This window comes from Phyllobates terribilis, unplaced genomic scaffold, assembly GCF_046119375.1.
Source record: "Phyllobates terribilis strain yellow unplaced genomic scaffold, ASM4611937v1 Scaffold_1__5_contigs__length_1240528914, whole genome shotgun sequence".
NCBI lineage: Eukaryota > Metazoa > Chordata > Amphibia > Anura > Dendrobatidae > Phyllobates > Phyllobates terribilis.
The window spans coordinates 1,204,169,748-1,204,193,953 of NW_027362761.1; the positions used below are offsets into that span (position 1 = coordinate 1,204,169,748).

The following is a 24,206-nucleotide window of genomic DNA, read 5'->3' on the forward strand; positions in this document are numbered from 1 at the left end:
GTGATGTCAGCGCGGGGTCACGTGATGCCTGTGAGCGGCCACCGATAGCGCCGCTCACAGGCATTATCTGCAATGGAAGGTATTTACAAAAAGTCTTAGGGGCCCCAGGGGGATACATTGGGGGGGGGGGGTAATCTAAAGTAATGCACGACTTCTTTGATGCAAGTATATTTTTATAGGGGCTAAGTCCATACAGACCTTCATAAATGGTTTCTTTAGCATTTTTAGGTGACAGACTTTCTCTAAAACATTGCATGGTCCTCAACATTTATAGCTCTAATGTAAAAGGAATGATCTTAGCAATTTCTATTGACATTTATATTAGGTTTAATTAGTATTATATAGCATTTTGGGAAAAATATACAGCATAATAACCCTGCACTTGAGGCCAGTATAGCAAATATTTCCATTGCCACCATATACTTCCCTTTACTGCTAAGATAAGCCGGAATCATGGAAATCCAGACACTGATAAACACCAGCATGCTGAAGGTGATGTACTTGGCCTCGTTAAAACTGTCTGGTAATGTCCTCACCATGAAAGCCAGAACAAAGCTCAAAGCAGCCAGGAGCCCCAGATAACCCAACATGGAGTAGAACCAGAAATCTGAGCCTTCATTACACTGAATGATGATCCGATCAGTATAAAGAGTCATGTCATACTCCTGATATGGAGGACAGATAGAGATCCAGAAAACACAAATAAGAACTTGAACTGAGGAGCAGGTCAACAAAACATATTTAGATGTCTTCAGTCCAATCCACCTCCTCCAGACACTGCCAGGTTTTGTGGCTTTGAAAGCAATGCATACTGTAATAGTTTTAGAGAGTATGGATGATAGAGAAATAGATGAGAATATTCCAAATATAATCTGTCTGAGCATGCAGGTTACTTCAACAGGAGGACCAAGAAACAAGAAAATACTTAGGAAACTCAAACAGGTGGAGACCAGAAGGATGAAGCTTACAGTCCGATTATTTGCCTTCACAATAGGAGTGTCCCAGTAATGGATAAATATCCCTAATATAAATATAGTTACTACAGATAGTAATATTGATGTGAAGATAAAAATAATCACAATCTCATCCTTCTCATAAGATAGAAATTCATACGTTTTAGGGATACATTTCACTTTCGTCTCATCAGGCCACTTGTCATCAGGACACCTGTGACAGATTTCACTGTCTGTGGGAAATAAAACAAGTCTCATTATTGCACGTACGTGATCTATCCGTTTTTTATCATGACTACAACACGTAACCATTATTGTCTAAAGTGCTTTTTCCACGGACCACGTGTCTGATGAAAACTCTTGGAGATGAAAGGTGGACGAGGGACGGCCACAGGACGAGGGGTACAGCTAGTGATGAGCGAGCACTAAAATGCTTGGGTACTCATTGCTAGAGTTAAGAAAATTGGAATGCTCGAGTGCTCGACCCAAGTAACGAGCCCAATGTAAGTCTATGTGATACTCGAGCATTTTTCTGCAGAGGGCCTAAAAATTGCCCAAATCGATAGGAACAGTGCTCAAATAACATGGGAACAGCATGGGGAAGACCCCGGAAGCATCTCTGACTCCCAGGTCACTGCTGTCACTGCTGTCAACAATGTTGTCAGAGTGTTACGCCACTTTTACGGAAACATACAAAAACAAAAACAAAATGGATACTCCTGGGAAAAATGCTAAGGAACATCCTTTCCAGGGTAATGACTTGTATATAAGGCAAAATAAATAACAAGAAAACAAATATGCTCCTCCACATCTTGGGCTATGCTCACAAGTAGCGTTTTTGATTCATTTTTGCACTTTTGTATTGCTTTCAACGGTGAAAAATGCATTCACCGGGAAATGTCATTTTAAAATTTTACAACCTTATCTGGCCATGTGGTGTGTGAGACATCATCAGACACATTCATATAGTGCTTAAAAGGCATGGAAACAGCATGGGGAAGATCGCTGGAAGCATCTCTGACTCCCAGGTCACTGCCTAAAACTTTGGTCATCTCATCAGTAGTGTTGAGCATTCCGATACTGTAATATCGGGTATCGGCCGATATTCGCGGTATCGGAATTCCGATACTTAATTCCGATACTTTTACAATATCGGATACCGGAATCGGAAGTTCCCATAATGCCTGCGCTCTGCAGTGTCTGTGAAGGATGACAAGTTGGATGGCAGCGTGATCCAGCCTGTCATCAGAATGCCATCCCAGCGGGGGAGAATTCTCCTGATTGTTTAAAAGCCGGCGGGCGGTATAAAGCCGCCGGCTTTTAAACAATCACACAGCCCCATACTGCTTCCCCGCAGCCTCCCACCCCGATCCTCCGCTCCCCTCGCCACCTCCCATCCCGATCGTAAGTTAGGACCGGGCGGGGAGCGCAGCTCCAAGGAGCGGGGAGTGAAGGACCCGGGCGGGGAAGCCGGCAGTGAAAAGACTTCACCGCCGGCTTTCCCGTTCTGTGCTGCGCTTTCCCGCCGGTTATTTCAAATGAACAGCTGAGGTATCAGGTGCTGCCGATCAGCTGTTCATTTGAATTAGCCGCGGTGCCCTCAGAGGGTTCATGTGAGTTCATGCTTGACTGCATGAACTCACATGAACTTTCCCACGGACGCACAGGTCAGCCTCACCTCCCAGACGATCAGACCGTCATGATTAGTGTGTGTGCGGGGTGTGTGTGCGGGGTGTGTGTGTGCGATGTTTGTGCCGGTGTGCGCGGTGTCTGTGCGATGTCTGCGGGTGTGTGCGGGGTGTGTGCGCGATGTTTGTGCGGGTGTGCGCGGTGTCTGTGCGATGTCTGCGAGTGTGTGCGGTGTCTGTGCGGGTGTGTGTGCGCGGTGTCTGTGCGATGTCTACGAGTGTGTGCGTGCAGGCAGACATAGGCCGATGTGACACTACTACTCCCATCGGCCTATGTCTGTCCCCCGTCCACTCCTGCCAGCAGGATCAGCTCGATGGGAGCAGTAGTTCCCATCAGACTGATCCTGCTATTTAAATTGCCCTACTGTGTCCCCAATAAATGTTAAATACATGTCATTGGTGGCCACTGGTTACCTACAATAAATTAGTTCATACATTACCTGTCCCCGCCGATCGCCACCTAAAATAAAGTAAAAAATAAAAAACTACACCTATACTCACCAAGACACCTAATTCCCCGAAGCCATCGATCTCCTGTAATAAAATATAAAATAATAAACCACAACCTTATCCTTATCCCTCCGTAGCAGTCCACGAGTGTCCCACGAAGATCTAAAGTTCAGAGCAGCCACATAGAATGTGACCGCTCTGAACCGCTGCCGCCGCTAGAATGACGGGGCCGTAAGGGTTCACCGGAGTTCAGGCAGCGCTGCTCTGGTTAGCTGCTTTACGGCCCTGCTGTATCGTGAGAAATTCCCACGGTACAGCAGTGCCATAAAGGAGGTCTCCGGAGCTGCGCAGCCTGAATGCATTCCGGTGACCTCAGTCAGTGGCTCCCGCTGCCGGGAGCGGACGTGTTCCCGGCAGCGTGAGCTTACAGCAGCCATGCACAGCTGTCACCATCTCCAGATGTGACAGCTGTGCATGGGAGATCAGCGCAGGAACGTGGACAGGTAACTATTATTTTTAGTAAACTAAGAATTAAATAAAATTGTGTGTTTTATTTCAAATAAATTATTTTTTTCTGGGTGTAGTGTGTTTTTTCTTTTTAACACTTTGTAGGTTAGTAATGGGGGTGTCTTATAGACGCCCATCATTACTAACCTGGGCTTCATGGCAGCTGGTGCTGACATGAACCCCACCACTATTACCCCCTGCCACCGCACCAGGGCAGCGTGGAAGAGCGAGGCTAAGTGCCAGAGTTGGCGCATCCTATGGATGCGCCATTTCTGGGGCGGCTGACGACTGGTGTTTCTAGCCTGGGAGGGGGCCAATATTCATGGCACCCTTCCTGGGCTATTAATATCAGCCCCAGCTGTCTGCCTAGCCTTTGCTAGCTATTAAAATAGGGGGGACCCCACGTCATTTTTTTGGGGGGGGGTCCCCCATTTTAATAGCTAGTAAAGGCTAGGTATTCAGCTGGGGGCTGATATTAGTAGCCTGGGAAGCTCCGTGGGTTTTACCCCCTTCCCAGGCTTCAAACATCTGCCCCAGCCGTCTGCTTAACCTCCGCTAGAGACTAAAATTATGGGGGATCCCACGCCATTTTTTTTTAAATAAATCCATTATTTTAACACTAAATGAAATTTGAGGAGTTAATAAAGATGCAGTCCCTAAATTATTATTTATTTTTTAATTAATTTTTCCCAAAACTTTTGAAGTGGGCTTCGCCATATTTTTGTATGCCAGCCAGGTACAGCATCCAGCTTCTATGAACGCGCCATTTTCCGGGGTGGCTGCGGACTGCAATTTTCAGCGGGTGGAGGGGGGGGGCCGAAAGCTTGGGCCTCCCTGCGCTGCAGATTCCATCCCCCAGCTGCCTAGTTGTACCTGGCTGGACACAAAAATAGGGAGAAGCTCCACGTTTTTTTTTTTTTAATTATTTCATGAAATTCATGGAATAATTAAGAAAAAAAGGGCTTCCCTATATTGTTGTGTCCAACCAGGTACAAATAGGAAGCTGGTGGTTGGGGACAGCCCGTTCCTGCCTGCTGTACCTGGCTGGACCCAAATATAGTGCAAAGCCCCACGTCAATTTTTTTTTAATTATTTCAGGAAATTCATGAAATAATTAAAAAAAAATTATGTGGGGCTTCGCCCTATATTTGTGTCCAGTCAGGTACAGCAGGCAGGAACGGGCTGCCCCCAACCACCAGCTGCCTATTTGTACCTAGCCGGACACAACAATATAGGGAAGCCCTTTTTTTCTTAATTATTCCATGAATTTCATGAAATAATTTAAAAAAAAAATACGCGGGGCTTCGCCCTATTTTTGTGTCCAGCCAGGTACAACAAGGCAGCTGGGGCCTGGAATCCGCAGCGCAGGGAGGCCCAAGCTTTCTGGGCCCCACCCGCTGCAAATTGCAGTCCGCAGCCGCCCCGGAAAATGGCGCGTTCATAGAAGCGCCATCGTCTGGCGCTGTACCCAACTCATCCAGGGCCCTGGTGCGGTGGCTCACTGGGTAATAAAGGGGTTAAGGCCAGCTTGGCATTATCAGCTGGCCCTAAGCCCGAAATTCATGGGGTCACGCCAATATTAGACATGACCACCATGAATTTCTAGTAAAGTATTTAAAAAAAACACAAACACCCAGAAAAAAGTCCTTTAATTGAAATAAAGACACAATTCTTTATTGTTCTAAATTAAACCATACTTACAGTCACGCCCATTCCAGCTGAAGCCAACGATCTCCTGCAATAAAAGTAAAATAATAAAGCAACCTCATCCTTACCTTTCCATGGTTGCCAGGACAGCTTCAGCTCTGCTACATCGAGATGACAGGCTGGACCGCAGCAGAACGCTGCCATCCAGCCTGTCATCCCGCAGACACTGAGAAGCGCAGGCATGCTTGCGCTCCTCAGTGTCTCGCTGTGACGGCATCCAGATGAGCCGAGGTCATGTCCAATGAACTCAGCTCACCTCATGCACGTCACTGACAGCGTGGGAAAATTCTCCTGCACTCAGCGCTTCAGAGTGAGAATTTTCCCACGCTGTCAGTGACGTGCATGAGGTGCGCCGAGTTCATTGGACATGACCTCACCTCATGCACGTCACTGACAGCGTGGGAAAATTCTCACGCTGAAGCGCTGAGTGCAGGAGAATTCTCCCACGCTGTCAGTGACGTACATGAGGTGAGCCGAGTTCATTGTCGGCTCATCTGGATGCCGTCACAGCCAGACACTGAGGAGTGGAAGCATGCCTGCGCTTCTCAGTGTCTGCGGGATGACAGGCTGGATGGCAGCGTTCTGCTGCGGTCCAGCCTGTCATCTCGATGTAGCAGAGCTGGAGCCGTCGTGGGAGCCATGGAAAGGTAAGGATGATGTTGCTTTATTATTTTTCTTTTATTGCAGGAGATCGTTGGCTTCAGCTGGAATGGGCGTGATGGTAAGTATGGTTTAATTTAGAACAATAAAGAATTGTGTGTTTATTTCAATTAAAGGACTTTTTTCTGGGTGTTTGTGTTTTTTTTAAATACTTTACTAGAAATTCATGGTGGTCATGTCTAATATTGGCGTGACCCCATGAATTTCGGGCTTAGGGCCAGCTGATAATGCCAAGCTGGCCTTAACCCCTTTATTACCCAGTGAGCCACCGCACTAGGGCCCTGGATGAGTTGGGTACAGCGCCAGAAGATGGCGCTTCTATGAACGCGCCATTTTCCGGGGCGGCTGCGGACTGCAATTTGCAGCGGGTGGGGCCCAGAAAGCTTGGGTCTCCCTGCGCTGCAGATTCCAGCCCCCAGCTGCCTAGTTGTACCTGGCTGGACACAAAAATAGGGCGAAGCTCCACGTTTTTTTTTTTTAAATTCATGAAATTCATGGAATAATTAAGAAAAAAAGGGCTTCCCTATATTGTTGTGTCCGGCTAGGTACAAATAGGCAGCTGGTGGTTGGGGGCAGCCCGTTCCTGCCTGCTGTACCTGACTGGACACAAATATAGGGCGAAGCCCCACATCAATTTTTTTTAATTATTTCATGAATTTCCTGAAATGATTTAAAAAAAATTGACGTGGGGCTTCGCACTATATTTGTGTCCAGCCAGGTACAGCAGGCAGGAACAGGCTGCCCCCAACCACCAGCTGCCTATTTGTACCTGGCCGGACACAACAATATAGGGAAGCCCTTTTTTAAAAAAATTATTTCATGAAATAATTAAAAAAAAATTGACGTGGGGCTTCGCACTATATTTGTGTCCAGCCAGGTACAGCAGGCAGGAATGGGCTGCCCCCAACCACCAGCTGCCTATTTGTACCTGGTTGGACACAACAATATAGGGAAGCCCTTTTTTTCTTAATTATTCCATGAATTTCATGAAATAATTTTAAAAAAAAATGCGTGGGGCTTCGCCCTATTTTTGTGCCCAGCCAGATACAACTAGGCAGCTGGGGGCTGGAATCCGCAGCGCAGGGAGACCCAAGCTTTCTGGGCCACCCCCGCTGCAAATTGCAGTCCGCAGCCGCCCCAGAAAATGGCGCGTTCATAGAAGCGCCATCTTCTGGCGCTGTACCCAACTCATCCAGGGCCCTGGTGCGGTGGCTCACTGGGTAATAAAGGGGTTAAGGCCAGCTTGGCATTATCAGCTGGCCCTAAGCCCGAAATTCATGGGGTCACGCCAATATTAGACATGACCACCATGAATTTCTAGTAAAGTATTTAAAAAAACACAACACCCAGAAAAAAGTCCTTTAATTGAAATAAACACACAATTCTTTATTGTTCTAAATTAAACCATACTTACCATCACGCCCATTCCAGCTGAAGCCAACGATCTCCTGCAATAAAAGTAAAATAATAAAGCAACATCATCCTTACCTTTCCATGGCTCCCACGACAGCTTCAGCTCTGCTACATCGAGATGACAGGCTGGACCGCAGCAGAACGCTGCCATCCATCCTGTCATCCCGCAGACACTGAGAAGCGCAGGCATACTTCCACTCCTCAGTGTCTGGCTGTGACGGCATCCAGACGAGCCGAGGTCATGTCCAATGAACTCAGCTCACCTCATGTACGTCACTGACAGCGTGGGAAAATTCTCCTGCACTCAGCACTTCAGCGTGAGAATTTTCCCACGCTGTCAGTGACGTGCATGAGGTGAGCTGAGTTCATTGGACATGACCTCACCTCATGTATGTCACTGACAGCGTGGGAGAATTCTCACGCTGAAGCGCTGAGTGCAGGAGAATTCTCCCACGCTGTCAGTGACGTGCATGAGGTGAGCTGAGTTCATTGGACATGAACTCGGCTCATCTGGATGACGTCACAGAGAGACACTGATGAGCGCAAGCATGCCTGCGCTTCTCAGTGTCTGCGGGATGACAGGATGGATGGCAGCGTTCTGCTGCGGTCCATCCTGTCATCTCGATGTAGCAGAGCTGAAGCTGTCGTGGGAACCATGGAAAGGTAAGGATGAGGTTGCTTTATTATTTTACTTTTATTTCAGGAGATCGTTGGCTTCAGCTGGAATGGGCGTGATGGTAAGTATGGTTTAATTTAGAACAATAAAGAATTGTGTCTTTATTTCAATTAAAGGACTTTATTCTGGGTGTTTGTGTTTTCTTTTAACTTTGACTATGGGGTTAGTAATGGGGGTGTCTTATAGACGCCTCTCCATTACTAACCTGGGCTTGATGTCAGCTGGCATTATAAGCTGACATCAACCCCAACTCTATTACCCCCTGCCACCGCACCAGGGCAGCGTGGAAGAGCGAGGCTAAGTGCCAGAATTGGCGCATCCTATGGATGCGCCATTTCTGGGGCGGCTGACGGCTGGTGTTTCTAGCCTGGGAGGGGGCCAATATTCATGGCACCCTTCCTGGGCTATTAATATCAGCCCCCAGCTGTCTGCCTAGCCTGTGCTAGCTATTAAATTAGGGGGGACTCCACGTTATTTTTTTTGGGGGGGTTCCCCCATTTTAATAGCTAGTAAAGGCTAGGTATTCAGCTGGGGGCTGATATTAGTAGCCTGGGAAGCTCCGTGGGTATTACCCCCTTCTCAGGCTTCAAACATTTGCCCCAGCTGTCTGCTTAACCTCCGCTAGAGCCTAAAATTAAGGGGAACCCCACGCCAATTTTTTTTTAAATAAATCCTTTATTTTAACACTAAATGACAAGTACAGTAATCAACACTGTCACTGTACTTCATATATATGTGACTGACATGTTTCTATCTATCTAATCTATGTGTGATTCTCTATTCTTTCTATTCTAAATTGTCGGGTACTGCTGCTGAATTGCCGGCCGGCTTTCTTTAAGAGACGGTGCATGAAAACACTATTATTTTTTTAAATAAATCCTTTACACTAAATGACAAGTACAGTAATCAACACTGTCACTGTACTTCATATATATGTGACTGACATGTTTCTATCTATCTAATCTATGTGTGATTCTCTATTCTTTCTATTCTAAATTGTCGGGTACTGCTGCTGAATTGCCGGCCGGCTTTCTTTAAGAGACGGTGCATGAAAACACTATTATTTTTTTAAATAAATCCTTTACACTAAATGACAAGTACAGTAAGCAACACTGTCACTGTACTTCATATATATGTGACTGACATGTTTCTATCTATCTAATCTATGTGTGAAGCTCTATTCTGTCTGTTATAAATTGTCGGGTACCGCTGCTGAATTGCCGGCCGGCTTTTTTAAAGAGACGGTGCACGAAAACACTAATATTTTTTTTAATAAATCCTTTACACTAAATGACAAGTACAGTAAGCAACACTGTCACTGTACTTCATATATATGTGACTGACATGTTTCTATCTATCTAATCTATGTGTGATTCTCTATTCTTTCTATTCTAAATTGTCGGGTACAGATGCTGAATTGCCGGCCGGCTTTCTTAAAGAGACTGTGCATGAAAACACTATTATTTTTTTAAATAAATCCTTTACACTAAATGACAAGTACAGTAAGCAACACTGTCACTGTACTTCTTATATATGTGGCTGACATGTTTCTATCTATCTAATCTATGTGTGAAGCTCTATTCTGTCTGTTATAAATTGTCGGGTACAGATGCTGAATTGCCGGCCGGCTTTTTTAAAGAGACGGTGCACGAAAACACTAATATTTTTTTTAATAAATCCTTTACACTAAATGACAAGTACAGTAAGCAACACTGTCACTGTACTTCATATATATGTGACTGACATGTTTCTATCTATCTAATCTATGTGTGAAGCTCTATTCTTTCTGTTGTAAATTGTCGGGTACCGGTGTATGCTGCTGATGAATTGCCGGCTTTTCATGTCATTCTACATTATTCTTAGTTGTTTTCCTTCATGTAGAATTAACCTACAAGGAAAGAAAGGGTTTATTTTCATTCCGATATTTGTGTCCCATTGACTTGCATTGGTTTACGGTATCGGAATCGGCGATATCCGATACTTTTTGGGTATCGGCCCGATCCAATCCGATACGATATTTCCTGATATCGGAAGGTATCGCTCAACACTACTCATCAGACGTGAACCTATATTACTGAGCTAATAATACAGACATTTTTGGCAATGTGAAAAATATTAAACTCCATTTAAAATAGGCAAGGTGTGTGGCAAGAAACGGGGAAGGGGACGTTATGGTGATGGTGCACACAGAGGCCGTGGACAAGATGAACTGTGCCTGCTGAGGGAGCACGACAAACACTTACAGTACATCATGTCAAACTACCTTCCTGTCCCAATCTCAAAGGGGCTGCGGAACACCACTCTTGAAAGCAGAGCAGTGTGAAAAGGCTGTTGGTTGGATAGCAGATAATGCTTCCAGTCAGTTTGCCACCACCTCCCTGCTTTCCACATGTTCCAGTCTCAGTAGCCGTGAGTCTGGACCACATTATTATTATTATTTCTTTAGTGCCATTGATTCCATGTCGCTTTACATGTGAAAAAGGGGTGTACATTGCAAAAACAATTACAATAATTAGCAACTGCTACAGGAGAGGACCCTGCCCACGAAGGCTCATAGTCTACTAGGAATTGGTGATGATAGAGTAGGTGAGGACAGAGCTGGTAGTGCAGCGGTATGGTGGAGCGAGGGTTACTGCAGTTTGTACGCTTGTCGGAAGAAGTGGGTCTTCACATAGGAGGGCGACTAAGGTAATAAAGGGAATGGAGGGACTAGAATACCCAGAGAGGTTGTCAAAATTAGGCCTATTTATGTTGGAAAAGAGAAGGCTTAGGGGAGACCTCATAAACATGTATAAATACATCAGGGGGCAGTACAGAGATCTCTCCCATGACCTGTTTAAAACCAAGGATGGTGACAAAGACAACGGGGCACACTATGCGTCTGGAGGAAAGGAGGTTCCTGCACCAGCATAGAAGGGGATTCTTTATGGTCAGAGCCATGAGACTCTGGAACTCTCTGGGAGAGGAAGTGGTGATGTCCAACTCACTTAATGAGTTCAAGAGAGGCCAGGACGCCTTTCTTGAGAACAATAAAATTACATATTATGCTTAGTGATAGTTTATTAATGCAGGGATTTAATCTGACTGCCAGATTGGAGTCGGGAAGTGAATTTTTCCTCAATGATGTAAATTGGCCTATACCGCATGGTTTTTTTTTTTGCCTTCCCCTGGATCAACGCTGCGGAATAGCTGCAGTGCACAAGAAAAAGGCTGAACTGGATGGACGCTTGTCTTTTTTCGGCCTTATAAACTATGTAACTATGTAACTATGTAACATACGTTTTGGAAGGTTTTAACAGTAGGCGAGAGTCAGAAATGTTGGGGTAGAGAGTTTGAGAGAACAGGGGATGCACGGGAGAAATCATGTATGCGATTGCAGGAAAAGGAGATAAGAGGGGAATAGAGAAGGAGATCTTGTGAGGATAGTAGGTTGCGTGCAGGTAAGTAATGGGAGACTATGTCACAGATGTATGGAGGAGACAGGTTGTGGATGGCTTTGCATGCCAAGGTTAAGGTTTTGAACTGGAGTCTCTTGGCAATGGGGAGCCAGTAAAAGGATTGACAGAGAGGAGAGGCCAGGGAATAGTGAGGGGACAGGTGGATTAGTCTGGCAACAAAGTTTTGGATAAAATGGAGGAATGAAAGAGTGTTCAAAGGGAGGCCACAGAGCAGGAGGTTGCAGTCATCTAGATGGGAGATTATGAGGGCATTAACTAGTGTTTTTGTAGATTTGTGGTTGAGGACTGTGCGGATCCGGGAGATTTTTTTTTACTTGGAGTTGGCATACTCCTCACCCTGATCCTCCTTCCTCCGACCATTTCAAGTGCCCTGAGACAACTGATCCCACACTTGGACACTCTGAAGAGCTGTTTTGTTCATCTCTCCATTTATAGATTCTGGCCTCTGGCTTGGTCTACTCGGAAGTGGAAAGAGCTTGGATATATGGTTTGAAGGAAAGATTAGAGTTCATGGTTACCCCAAGAGCTGTTCAATTTTCCATTGATTGATTCAGGAATCTCGCCCGGCCAGCTTCAATCAGGACAGAAAGTCAGGAGGAGGACCAGGGTGCGGAAGAGGAAGACGAAGCTGTGGATGATAAATTCAATGATCCAACCTGGCAAGGTGAAAGGCACAGCGATGACTGCAGCACACAGGTGGAGGAGGCACATAGCACCACAACAAGCAGGTACAAGCAATGTGGTGTCCACAGACATAAGGTGGAAACTGTTCCACGAAACATCAACACGACGGAAGTTGCCAGTACAACTGTTAGGTCTTTTCAAGTCTGGTTATTTTTTAAAGACTTTTGTTTAGGTAACCCCAAAAAGGCAATTTGCAACATCTGCCAGGTCAGCATCATCAACAGCGCCAAATCTACCAGCCTGACCACCACCACCATGCACAGGCACATGACAGCAATGCACCCGACTATCTGGGCCGAACGCCAAAGTCCAGAAAGAGTGTCTGCAGGTGACACTACTGCCTCTTCCGCTGTTGTACGTGCACGCCAATCCCCTGTCCATGGCGCATGTGGAGATGCCTCCCGCCCTGCACCTGTCATTGCAGACTTGCAACCATCACCGTCCACGTCCTTGTCCCTTTGCAGTGTTCAGCTGTCCCTAACCCAGTCCTTGGAATGCAAGCACATGTATGCAGCCAACGACCCACCCACAGGCCGCAATGCTAAACTGCCACATTTCTAGATGTTTGCACTTGGAATGTTGCCTCTTAGGCTAGTGGAGGCGGAAGCTTTTCACAACCTCATGTCGCCGGCGGCATCCATACTCAGTCCCCAGTCACCACTATTTCTCCTGGTGCCGTCTCCACCTTACACAAGCGTGGGTCCCAGAACATTACCCTTGACCTACCCAGTGCACGAAAGTGGGAAGGACCGCCTAACTCCAAACACGTGGACAAGTGAATGTGGCCAGGGACGGCTCATCTCATTGACGCATTCCACTGGGTTAATATTTTGGCAGCTGGGACCCTGGGACAGAACATGTACTCCCGAAGCAGAGGATTGTGGGCCCTGTGTCAATCATAGTTGCACCCCCTCCTCTTCAGCCTCCATCTCCATCACTTGATTCATTTTTTCAGGAGATATTCCAGATTATTTACTTAAGCTTTGTGCGTGCCAATAACAATAAGCAGGACTGTATGCTTAGGCGACAAACTGTATACCGTTGCAGAGTTGTTGAAAGCTGTATCAGAGAACAGCTCTGAAGCTAGGCAAGCTCTCACATGCACCATGCCTGGACCATGTGCTCAACTTAGTGGTTCTGAGGTTTCTCAAAATCTACACAGATTTGCCAGACCGGCTTGTGAAAGTACGCCACATGTGTGCCCATTTCAGAAAGACAGCTACAGCTTCGGCCGCCCTAGCAGGGCTTCAGCAGCGTTTCCAGCTTCCAACTCACCGACTGGTATGCAATGTGACCATGTGTTGGAAATCAACGTTACAGATGTTTGGAATGATTTTGAGCAGTAGAGAGCAGTTGCTAAGTACCAGCTTCCACACGTCCGTCGGCATTCCGGTCTGCCTCCAAACATCAGAACTGATGAGTGGGCATGGATGTCTGATATCTATGCCGTCCTCCAAAACTTTGAGGACTCCATCAACATGGTGAGCATCTATGAAGCCAAAATTAGCGTCACCATCCCGCTTCTCTTTCTACTGAAATGCTCGCTGCTCACAATTAAAGAGGAGGCATTGCAGGCAGAGCAAGGAACTATACAAGATGATGCTACTCAGCCCATCCTCATCTCAACTTAACGCGGATTGGGTAACAATGAGGAGACAGAGGAGGCAGAGAACATACACAGTCATCCTGTTGGTGAGAACAGGGAAGTCTTCTTGGCTGTTGGCAGTCTGGAGCACATGGCTGATTTTATGTTCCTCTGCCTTTCACAAAAACATCATGTTGTACGAATTTTGGGCATTACAGAAAACTGGCACGGCACGAGAGAATTCTTGGAGATGGAGGTGTGAGGTTCTGATTAAGGAGGATGTCAGTCTTAGATCAGTTGGAGAATGGAGTGCATAAGTGGGGCAATACCCAGAAATGAGGGATGAGATATAGGGTGGTGCAGAACTGTGGAGAGCTTGGTAGGAGAGAGACATGAGTTTGTATTGTTTTCTGTAGTGATTGTTTAACATAACCAATGCAATGACTGGCACAGGGTAGAGGCGTCGGTGTAGCGGCTTGATAGAAATACGACCCTGGCTGCTGCATTCAGAAGGGATTGGAGAGGAGACAGTTTATTTAGAGGGAGACCGATAAGAAGAGAGTTGCAGTATCAAAGGTGAGAAAAGTTGAATTCTGGAGATGTTTTTAAGGTGCATGTGACATGAGCGAGTGCGTGATTTTTCACATTGAATGAAGTAAAGTTGTTTGTCAAATATTACTCTCAGACAGCAGTTGTGCTGAGTGGGAGTTATGGTGGTACCACCTAGAGGAAATTGCAAAGCCAGGTATTGGTTGGTTAGTAGCGGGAGGAAAATGAAGGAGTTCATTTTTGGAGATATTAAGTTCAGGCTCTTGTTGAAGAATTATAACAAAAAAAAAATTCCCATCTGACAGCGCTGGCTGCAATGGTCACAGTCAGACAGTTCTTTGGACAAGCAAGGAGTACAAGCGAGGGAGACACTAACCAGATGAGGCAGAGGCAGGAGAACGCTGTTAAAAGTCTGGGACAGTTTTCTCAGACCCTCCCAGCTCCCAGGCCCTGATACACGGGGTACTCTGACAAGGAGGTAAAAGTTTTTGGAAGTTGCTGAGGGACTACTTTGGCGACCATACCAGGGTCCTTCATGAGTCCTCTCTGTCTCTGTGCATTACAACTGTTGGAATGTACTGTCTCTCTACGTCTTGGAGGTCCTAGCCGCTAGCTTTTTTTCAGAGATGGTTTTTAGTTCCGCCGGGGGCATTACAACTGATAAAACTGGAAGGCTCATCCGCCTGTCAACTGAAAATGCTGACAGGCTGACTCTTATAAAAATGAACAAGGGCTAGATTGGGCCAGACCTCTCAACACCACCAGATGAAAGCATCAAACATAAACTCAAATCCAGTGGTTATTTTTTAGGGGGTTTATTCCCATGCACCCCTTCACACCCAGACATGAATATACACTTCAGGAATTGTTCTATTTTATGTCTCCCTCCTCCTTCTCCTCATCCTCCACCACCATATGACCAGGGTAACTGTGATGCAACACCCACATAAATTTTAAGGGAGTCTGATTAGAGACGAGCGAATATTTCAATATTCGTTTCAGATTACAATAGACTTTTATGCAATATTCGCAAATGGAATTGTCGAATATTTGCTAAACATTGCCGAACGCCATTTGATTCAATGGGTGCCAAAACCAAACGTATACACAACACCTTCAAATGGGAACAAAATATGCCAAAACACATCAATTTAGTGGCAGTCACCAGGAAAGTGCCATCAATTGACCCAGAGTACAACTAGTATAATTATTATTATTTATTATTATAGTGCCATTTATTCCATTCCGCTTTAAATGTGAAAAAGGTCACTGACTAGTTCAAGAGCAGAGAGGACCCTGCTTGTGAGGGCGCACAGTCTACAAGAGATGGGTGAGGATACAGTAGATGACGGTACAGCTGATCGTGCAGGGATATGGTGGAGTGAGGGTTACTGTAGCTTATAGGCTTGTGGGAAGAGGTTGGTCTTCAGCTTCCTTTTAAAGGTTTCAACAGTAGGAGAGAGTCTGATATGTTTGGTACAGAGTTCAAGAGTAGAAGAGATGCACAGTAAAAATCTTGTATGCGATTGTGGGAAAAGAAGATAAGATGGGAGAAGTGAAGGAGATCTTGAGCAGATTGGAGGTTGCATGCAGGTATGTACCAGGAGACTAGGTCACAGATACATAGAGGAGACAGGCTGTGAATGGCTTTGCATGTCAAAATTAAGGTTTTGAATTCTAGTCTCTGGTGAATCAGGACCCAGTGAAAGGATCTTATAGCTTGCAATCTTATAGAATGCTGGAGCCAGACCATAGTAAAAAAACAAAAAACAGCCATAGACTATCTGGGAATAGTGTTGAGCGAACATGCTCGACACTTCTCGGTACTCGCCCGAGCATCACGCTACTCGGGATGTTCGGCGAGCACCGAGCATTTCCGGGTTTCTCGGGCGGGAGCTCAGGTCTCCGCCCTGCATGTTTGGCGCTTTTTACAGAGCCAAAGAACATGCAGGGATAGCCAGCCAGTCACTGTAATGCTGCAGCCATGTTGGTTGAGGGAATTACATTGATTGGCTGGCCGCACAGCGTCACCTCGAGTATTTAAAACCGGGCGCCGCCCTCTTGGACACAGACGGCTGGGATCAGACAGTGGAGGGACAGCACTGCTTATTTAGGGAGAGATATATACTGCAAAATAGTTAGTGTAGAGTCTGTAAAGGCTGCCAGGTCAAACAAACAGTCCTTCTCAGGACTAATATCCATCCCAAATATCAGGCAGGCAGGCAGGCTGTATAGGAGATGCAGTGGTTATACCAGCAAAGGCTGCATTACAGTCCTGTGTGCTCCTGTTGCTGAAATTGCTGGACACAGCTCCAGGTCTCGGGGGCCAGGAAAAATCCTTTTTTTTTTCATCTAAATCCTCTTTTTGATTTCCTCCTTCATACTGTACAAATACCCGTCTTATTAACCTTTTGGTGTCCCCCCCAATAAAAAAAAGTGTGTCGCTGATTTTTCAGACACAAATATATCTGTTGAAAATAGTCTGGTGTAGGCTAGAGAAACAGAAGTGTGGTTTAGCAGTTCAAACCTCTGTATTATCCACTTTTGGGCCATTTGTATAAAAAAAAAACAGTTTGAGTGTGTCGCTCACTGTTCAGCTGCAAATATATATTTAAAAAAGTCTGGTATACACCAGCAAACTATAACTGTGGTTTTGCTGTTCCATGGTAAAAAATCTCTATTATCCTGCTTTTGCATTTTTTGCCATAAAAAAAAACTAATAGTGTCTCCCTGATTTTTCAGACACAAATGTGTCTATTGAAAATAGTCTGGTGTAGGCCAGAGAAACAGAAGTGTGGTTTTGCAGTTCCACGGTTCAAACCTCTGTATTATCTACTTTTGGGCCATTTGTATCTAAAAAAAAACAGTTTGAGTGTGTCGCTCACTGTTCAGCCGCAAATATATATATTTAAAAAAGTCTGGTATACACCAGTAAATTAAAACTGTGGTTTTGCTGTTCCACGGTAAAAAATCTCTATTATCCTGCTTTTGGCATTTTTTGCCTTAAAAAAAAACTAATAGTGTCTTCCTGATTTTTCAGATTGTTTAAAAGAGTCGGGTCTAGGCCAGAGAAATAGAACTGCGGTTTTCCTCTTCCACGGTTCTAATCTACTTTCTTTTACACTTTTTCCATTGATGGTGCGAGTGTAAGCTATTTTACTTCCTTTACAATGGGCAAGGCGCATGGCAAGGGACGAGGAGCTGGACGTTCTGCTGATGGTGCGTGCAGATTACGGGGCCGTGGCCAAGGTGAAAATGTGCCACTACCAACAGCCACATCTTCTCGCTCCCACTTCTTGACCGAATTACTAGGGAAGCACTGAACAACACAAGTATTGCAAACTGATCAGTTTGAGCAGGTTATTAATTGGATAGCAGATAATACTTCCAGTTACCTGGGCACCACCAGCTCCGGTCTGTCTTCCACACGGTCAACTCTTAGTTGCCGTGAGTCTCGACCGCATACTCCTCCTCACCCTGATGCTCCTTCCTCCCACCATGCCGAGTGTCATCAGACAGCATCTAATCCCACACTTGGACTCTCTGAAGAGCTGTTCACTGGTCCATTACCAGATTTGTGCCCCTCACCTGCTCCACTTGAAGTGGTGGAAGAGGAGATCCCATGTAGCGAAGCCCAAATATTTGAACAGTCACGGCCACAGGAAGTCGACGCTGGCAATTTGTCACAAGAGGTAGACGATGACGAGACACAATTGCCAGGAAGAGAGGAGGAGGATCGTGGTGCGCAAGTGGAAGAAGAGGAGGTGGTGGATAATCTAGTAATTGACCCAACGTTGCAGTAGGACTCGCAGAGCGAGGCCAGCAGCACACTGGGTGAGGGAGGCAGAGTACCCCAACAGGCAGGAAGAAGCAGTATGGTGGCCGCATCCAGAAGGCAGTCAACAGTTCCTCGTAACACCAACACGAGGGACGTTGCCAGTACAACCTGTAGGTCTTCCAGAGTCTGGAATTTTTTTAAAGACTCTGCTGATAACCCCAACAAGGACATTTGTACCACCTGCCATGCCAGCATAAGCAGGGGTGACAAAACTACCAGCCTGACCACCACCAGCATGATCAGGTACATGGCAGCAAAGCACCCGACTTTGTGGGGCGAAACTCAGGGTCCACGACCAGTGTCAGCGGGTGTCACCACTTCTTCTTCCGCCGTTGTGCATGCAATAGACACCCCTGTTGTGTGTGCAAGGCAATCCCCTGTCCAAACTGCATGCAAAGATCCCCCCCCCTCTCAGTCTTCACTTGCTATGGCAGTTTCTCAAGAAACAGCATCAACGTCCACGTCCACGTCCCACCACAGCATTCAATTGTCCATTTCCCAGACCTTTGATTAAAAGCAGAAATTCGCAGCCAACGCCCCACATGCCACAGTCCTAAATTCACACATTTCAAGACTGCTTGCATTGGAAATGCTGCCTTTTAGGCTGGTGGAGACGGAATCCTTCCGCAACCTTATGGCGGTGGCTGTCCCTCGGTACTCGGTCCCCAGCCGACACTATTTTGTTAGGTGTGCCATCCCCGCAATACACAAGCACGTGTCCCAAAACATCTGCCGTGCCCTCAAAAACGCAGTTACTGGGAGAGTCCACCAAACAACGGACACGTGGACAAGTGCTTGTGGACAGAGATGGTACATCTCACTGACGGCACACTGGTTAAACATAGTGGAAGCCGGGACCCAGTCGGACCTTGGGACGGAACACATCCTCCCCACAATGAGGATTGCGGGCCCTATGTCAGTCAGAGTTGCCCCCACAGTGTACAGCTCCTGCGCATCATCCTCCTCCTCCTCATGTTCAGCATCCATATCAGATATCACTACATTAGTTTCAAGCTGGAAGAACTGCAGTACTGCCTCCGCCAAGCAGTAACAGGCTGTGCTGAAACTCATAACCTTAGGTGAGAAACCTCACACTGCTTGTGAGTTATGGACAGCTGTGAAAGAGCAGGCAGATCTGTGGCTGACATCGCTGAACCTACATCCAGGCATGGTCGTGTGTGACAATGGCCGTAACCTGGCGGCGGCTCTGAGACGAGGCGAGATCACACTCGTACCATGCCTGGCTCATGTGCATAACCTCGTGGTTCAGCGATTTCTTAAATCGTACCCTGAGTTGCCAGATCTGCTCGTCAAAGTACGCCACCTGTCAGCTCATTTTTGCAAGTCGGCTACAGCTTCCGCCGCCCTTGCTGTGATGCAGCAGCGCTTGCAGCTTCCGTCACACCCACTAGTTTGTGATGTCCCCACACGTTGGAACTCTACCATCCACATGTTTCAAAGGATTTGTGAGCAGAAGAGAGCAGTTGTGGAGTACCAGCTGCAACAAGGCCGTCGATATTCAGGTCAGACTCCACACATAAGACCTCAGGAGTGGACCTGGATGTCTGACATGTGTACCATCTTGACAAACTTTGAGGAGTCCACCAAGATAGTGAGTGGCGATGAATCCATCATTAGCGTCAGCATCCCACTTGTCTGTCTTTTGCAACGCTCTCTGCAGAGAATTAAAGAGGAGGCATTGCAGCCAGAGTATGATGAGATGGATCAAGAAGCCGTAGCGGTCGATTACACACAGTCCAGCCTCATCTCATCCCAACGTGCATTGGTTGACAATGAGGGAGAGGAGGAGGTGGAGGAGGAGGAAGAACAGGAGATTTTATCATGCGCTGTAGACGGTAGTACCTGTACAACTGTCATACCGTCGGTTCAGCGTGGGTGGCCTGAGGACAGGGGGGAGGAGAAGGAGGAGGAGAGCATGGTCAGTTGTCATCTTTGTGAGGACACAGAAGTCTTGCCCGTTACCTGTCTGGCACGCTTGGCTGACTTTATGTTACGCTGCCTTAACCGTGGCCCTCACGTTGTCAAAATATTGGGTGACAGTCATTACTGGTTGGTGATACTTTTAGACCCCCGCTACAAGGAGAATTTTCACTCTCTTATTCCTGGGGTGGAGAGGTCTACAAAAAAGGGGCAGTACCAGAAGGCCCTTGCTGCAGAAGTGTTAAAAAAATTCCCATCTGAACACGCTAGCGGCAGAGGTCACAGTTCGTTGCCCAACCAAGGCATACATGTGAGAGAGAAGCAACTCCAATCCAGCAGAGGCAGGGGAACACTGTCAATGTTCTGGGACAGTTTTCTGAGACCCTCCCTTCGGACAGACCCAGAGGCGTGGGGTACTCTCACAGGGAGTGGAAAGTTTCAAAAGATGGTATGGGAGTACCTTGCCGACCGTACAAGCGTCCTCCGTGATTCCTCTGTGCCTTTTAATTATTGGGCATCCAAGCTGGACATTTGGAATGAACTCGCTCTGTATGCCTTGGAGGTCCTGGCCTGCTCTGCCGCTAGTGTGTTATCGGAGCATGTTTTTAGTGCCGCTGGGGGAATTATAACTGATAAGCACACTCGCCTGTCAACTGAGAATGCTGACAAGCTGACCCTGGATTGGGCCAGAATTCTCATCACCACCAAATGACAGCAGAGTAACATGAAGTTAAATCCACTGTGTTATTTCGGGAGGTGTATTCACATGCACCGCTTCACACACACACATGGGTATCCGCGTCCTGATTTCAGCTGTTTTATGTTCTTCTCCTTATCCTCAGCCTCCACCACCACTATACCACCAGGGTGACCGTGGTCCATGTTGCCATTATTGAAAGTTCCTCCGTCCTTATTTTTGTCAGCTTTTCCTTGGAAGGCATAAGCAAAGACTGTGAGAGACCCACTCCCCAATAATGGGAATAATATTTTTAAGATGCTGTACTGTATGGCTCTTGTAAGGGGCATTAAAACCATCTTGTTAAGCTACTGTGACCTCCACCAATTTTCCAAGGGGCATTTAAGCCATCTTGTTATGCTACTGTGACCTCCACCACTTTTCCAAGTTTCATTAAAATCGTCTTGTTAAGCTACTGTGACCTCCACCACTCTTCCAAGGGGAATTAAAAACATCTTTTTAAGCTACTGTGAATTCCACCACTTTTCCGAGGGACATTATAACCGTCTTGTTAAGCTACTGTGACCTCCACCACTTTCCCTAGGGGCACTAAAACCGTCTTGTTAAGCTACTGGGACTCTCACGTCTCTTCCAAGGGGCATTTAAACCGTCTTGTTAAGCTACTGCGACCTCCACCACTTTTCCGAGGGGCATTAAAACTGTCTTGTCAAGCTATTGTGACCTCCACGTCTCTTCGAGGGGCATTAAGACCGTCTTGTTAAACTACTGGGACTTCCATGTCTCTTCCAAGGGGCATTCAAACCGTCTTGTTAAGCTACTGTGACCTGCACCACTTTTCCAAGGGGCTTTCAAACCGTCTTGTAAAGCTACTGAGACCACCACCACTTTTCCGAGGGGCATTAAAACCATCTTGTTAAGCTACTGCGACCTCCACCACTATTCCGAGGGCATTAAAACCATCTAGTTAAGCTACTGTGACCTCCACGTCTCTTCCAAGGGGCATTCAAACCGTCTTGTTAAGCTACTGCGACCTCCACCACTTTTCTGAGGGGCATTAAAACCGTCTTGTTAAGCTACTGGGACCTCCACGTCTCTTCCGAGGGGCATTAAAACCATCTTGTTTAGCTACTGTGACCTCCACCACGTTTCCAAGGGGCATTAAAACCATCTTGTTAAGCTATTGCGATCTCCACCACTTTTCCAAAAGGCATTAAAACCGTCTTGTTTAGCTACTGTGACCTCCACCACGTTTCCAAGGGGCATTAAAACCATCTTGTTAAGCTATTGCGATCTCCACCACTTTTCCAAAAGGCATTAAAACCATCTTGTTAAGCTACTGGAACCTCCATGTCTCTTCTGAGGGGCATAAAAAGCATCAAATTAAACCACTCTGAACTCCACAGCTCTTCCAAGGGGCATTGAAATGTTGTTTTTAATTAACTCTAACCTACACTACTCTTCAAACGGGCATTGCATTTCCTCCTAATTTTTAACAGCTTTTGCTTGGAAGGCATAAGCAAAGACTATGGGAGACCCACTCCCCAATAATGGGAATAATGTTTGTAATATGCTGTACTGCATGGCACTTGTAAGGGGCATTGCAAGTTCCTCCGTCCTAATTTTTGGCAGCTTTTGCTTGGAAGGGATAAGCAAATACTATGGGAGATCCATTCCCCAATAATGGGAATAATGTTTGCAATATGCTGTACTGCATGGCTCTTGTAAGGGGCATTGCAAGTTCCTCCGTCTTATTTTTTGGCAGCTTTTGCTTGGAAGGCATAAGCAAATACTATGGGAGACCCACACCCCAATAATGGGAATAATGTTTTTAAGATGCTGTACTGCATGGATCTTGTAAGAGCCATTAAAACCGACTTGTTAAGCTACTGCAACCTCCACCACTTTTCTAAGGGGCATTAAAACCATCCTGTTAAGCTACTGTGACCTCCACGTCTCTTCCAAGGGGCATTCAAACCGTCTTGTTAAGCTACTGGGACCTCCATGTCTCTTCTGATGGGCATTAAAATTGTCTTGTTAAGCTACTGTGACCTCCATGTTTCTTCAAAGGGGCATTAAAAGCGTCTTCTTAAGCCACTCTGTACTTCACAGATCTTCCAAGGGGCATTAAAATGATGTTTTTAACTACCTCTAACCTCCACGTCTCTTCCAACGGGCATTGCATTTCCTCCTAATTTTAATCAGCTTTTGCTTTTCAATGCAAAGGCGAAAACTAAGGTAGACCCACTCCCCAATAATGGGTAGAAGTTTTTGGTATGCTGTAATCCACGTCTGTTTCAAGGGGCATTGCAGTTCCTCATAATCTTTGGATAGCCTTCCATTCACTGCTTAAGTCAACAGTGTACAGGAGACCCAGTTGCTATAAATGGAAAAAATGGTTTAGTTAAGGCCCTCTGACCTCCATGTCATTTCCAAGAGGCATTGGAGTGCCTCCAAATTTTTGGTAGGCATTGCACTCACTGTATGCCCCCTGACTGTGTAGCCGAACCGCTCTTTTGTTACAGAAATATATCCTACAAGACATATGTGGTTGACTGGCCTGATATTGATGTGAATGGTCCCTGTTCCTCCAGCTCTTTAACATAGTTAACATAGTTTGTAAAGCCGAATAAAGACTTGCGTCCATCAAGTTCAACCTGTTAGTTCTGTAATTGCTAAAGTTGATCCAGAGGAGGGCAAAAACCCCAAATGATTTAGCCAATCTTCACTTGAGGAAAAATTCCCTCCCGACTCTGAAACCAGCAGTCAGAATAAATCCCTGTATCAACCTACTATTTTATTGTATTTTTAAGTATATGCTTAAATCTGCCTGGTATCTAGAAATGCATCCAGTCCCCACTTGAACTGGTGTAGTGAATCCGACATTACCGTCTCCTCACTCAGTGAATTCCATATTCTCACTACTCTTACCGTAAAGAACCCCTTCCTATGCTGGTGCTGAGACCTTTTCTCTTCCAGTCTTAGTGAATGCCCTCTTGTTACCGTAATATCCCTCCTTTTGAACAAAACCTGGGCAAGATCTCTATACTGTCCCCTAACATATTTGTACACATTTATTATGTCCCCCCTCAACCTTCTCTTTTCCAGGCTGAATAGTCCTAGTTTTGCCCTTACAGCAGCGGCCTGACTTTGGGCACTCCAATTTAGTTTGCTATCAAACAAGATGCCAAAGTCCTTCTCCATCTCTGAATTCCCCAATGATTTCCCATTCAGTGAGTACTGGTGACTTCCATTTTTCCTTCCCATATGTATGACCTTACATTTCTCCTCGTTAAACCTCATTCGCCATTTAATGCTCCACCTACCCAGCTTATCCAAATCCCTCTGTAGGTCTGCACTGTCCTCTTTTGTATTAATTGTTTTACATAACTTTGTGTCATCT

At 46.1% G+C, this 24,206-nt stretch overlaps 1 protein-coding gene across 1 annotated transcript; it reads right to left on the reverse strand.

Moving 5' to 3' along the window:
* Nucleotides 1-296: 296 nt before the first annotated feature.
* On the reverse strand, nt 297-1,265 carry LOC141221128 (vomeronasal type-2 receptor 26-like). Its single transcript, XM_073666501.1, has one exon. It carries the CDS (start codon nt 1,263-1,265, stop codon nt 297-299), a length of 969 nt encoding a protein of 322 aa, XP_073522602.1.
* Between the last annotated feature and the right edge of the window lie 22,941 nt (nt 1,266-24,206).

What these genes read in the sequence shown, in the direction of transcription:
- LOC141221128 (XM_073666501.1), bottom strand. Translation starts at nt 1,265, where the DNA reads ATGGTTACGTGTTGTAGTCATGATAAAAAACGGATAGATCACGTACGT.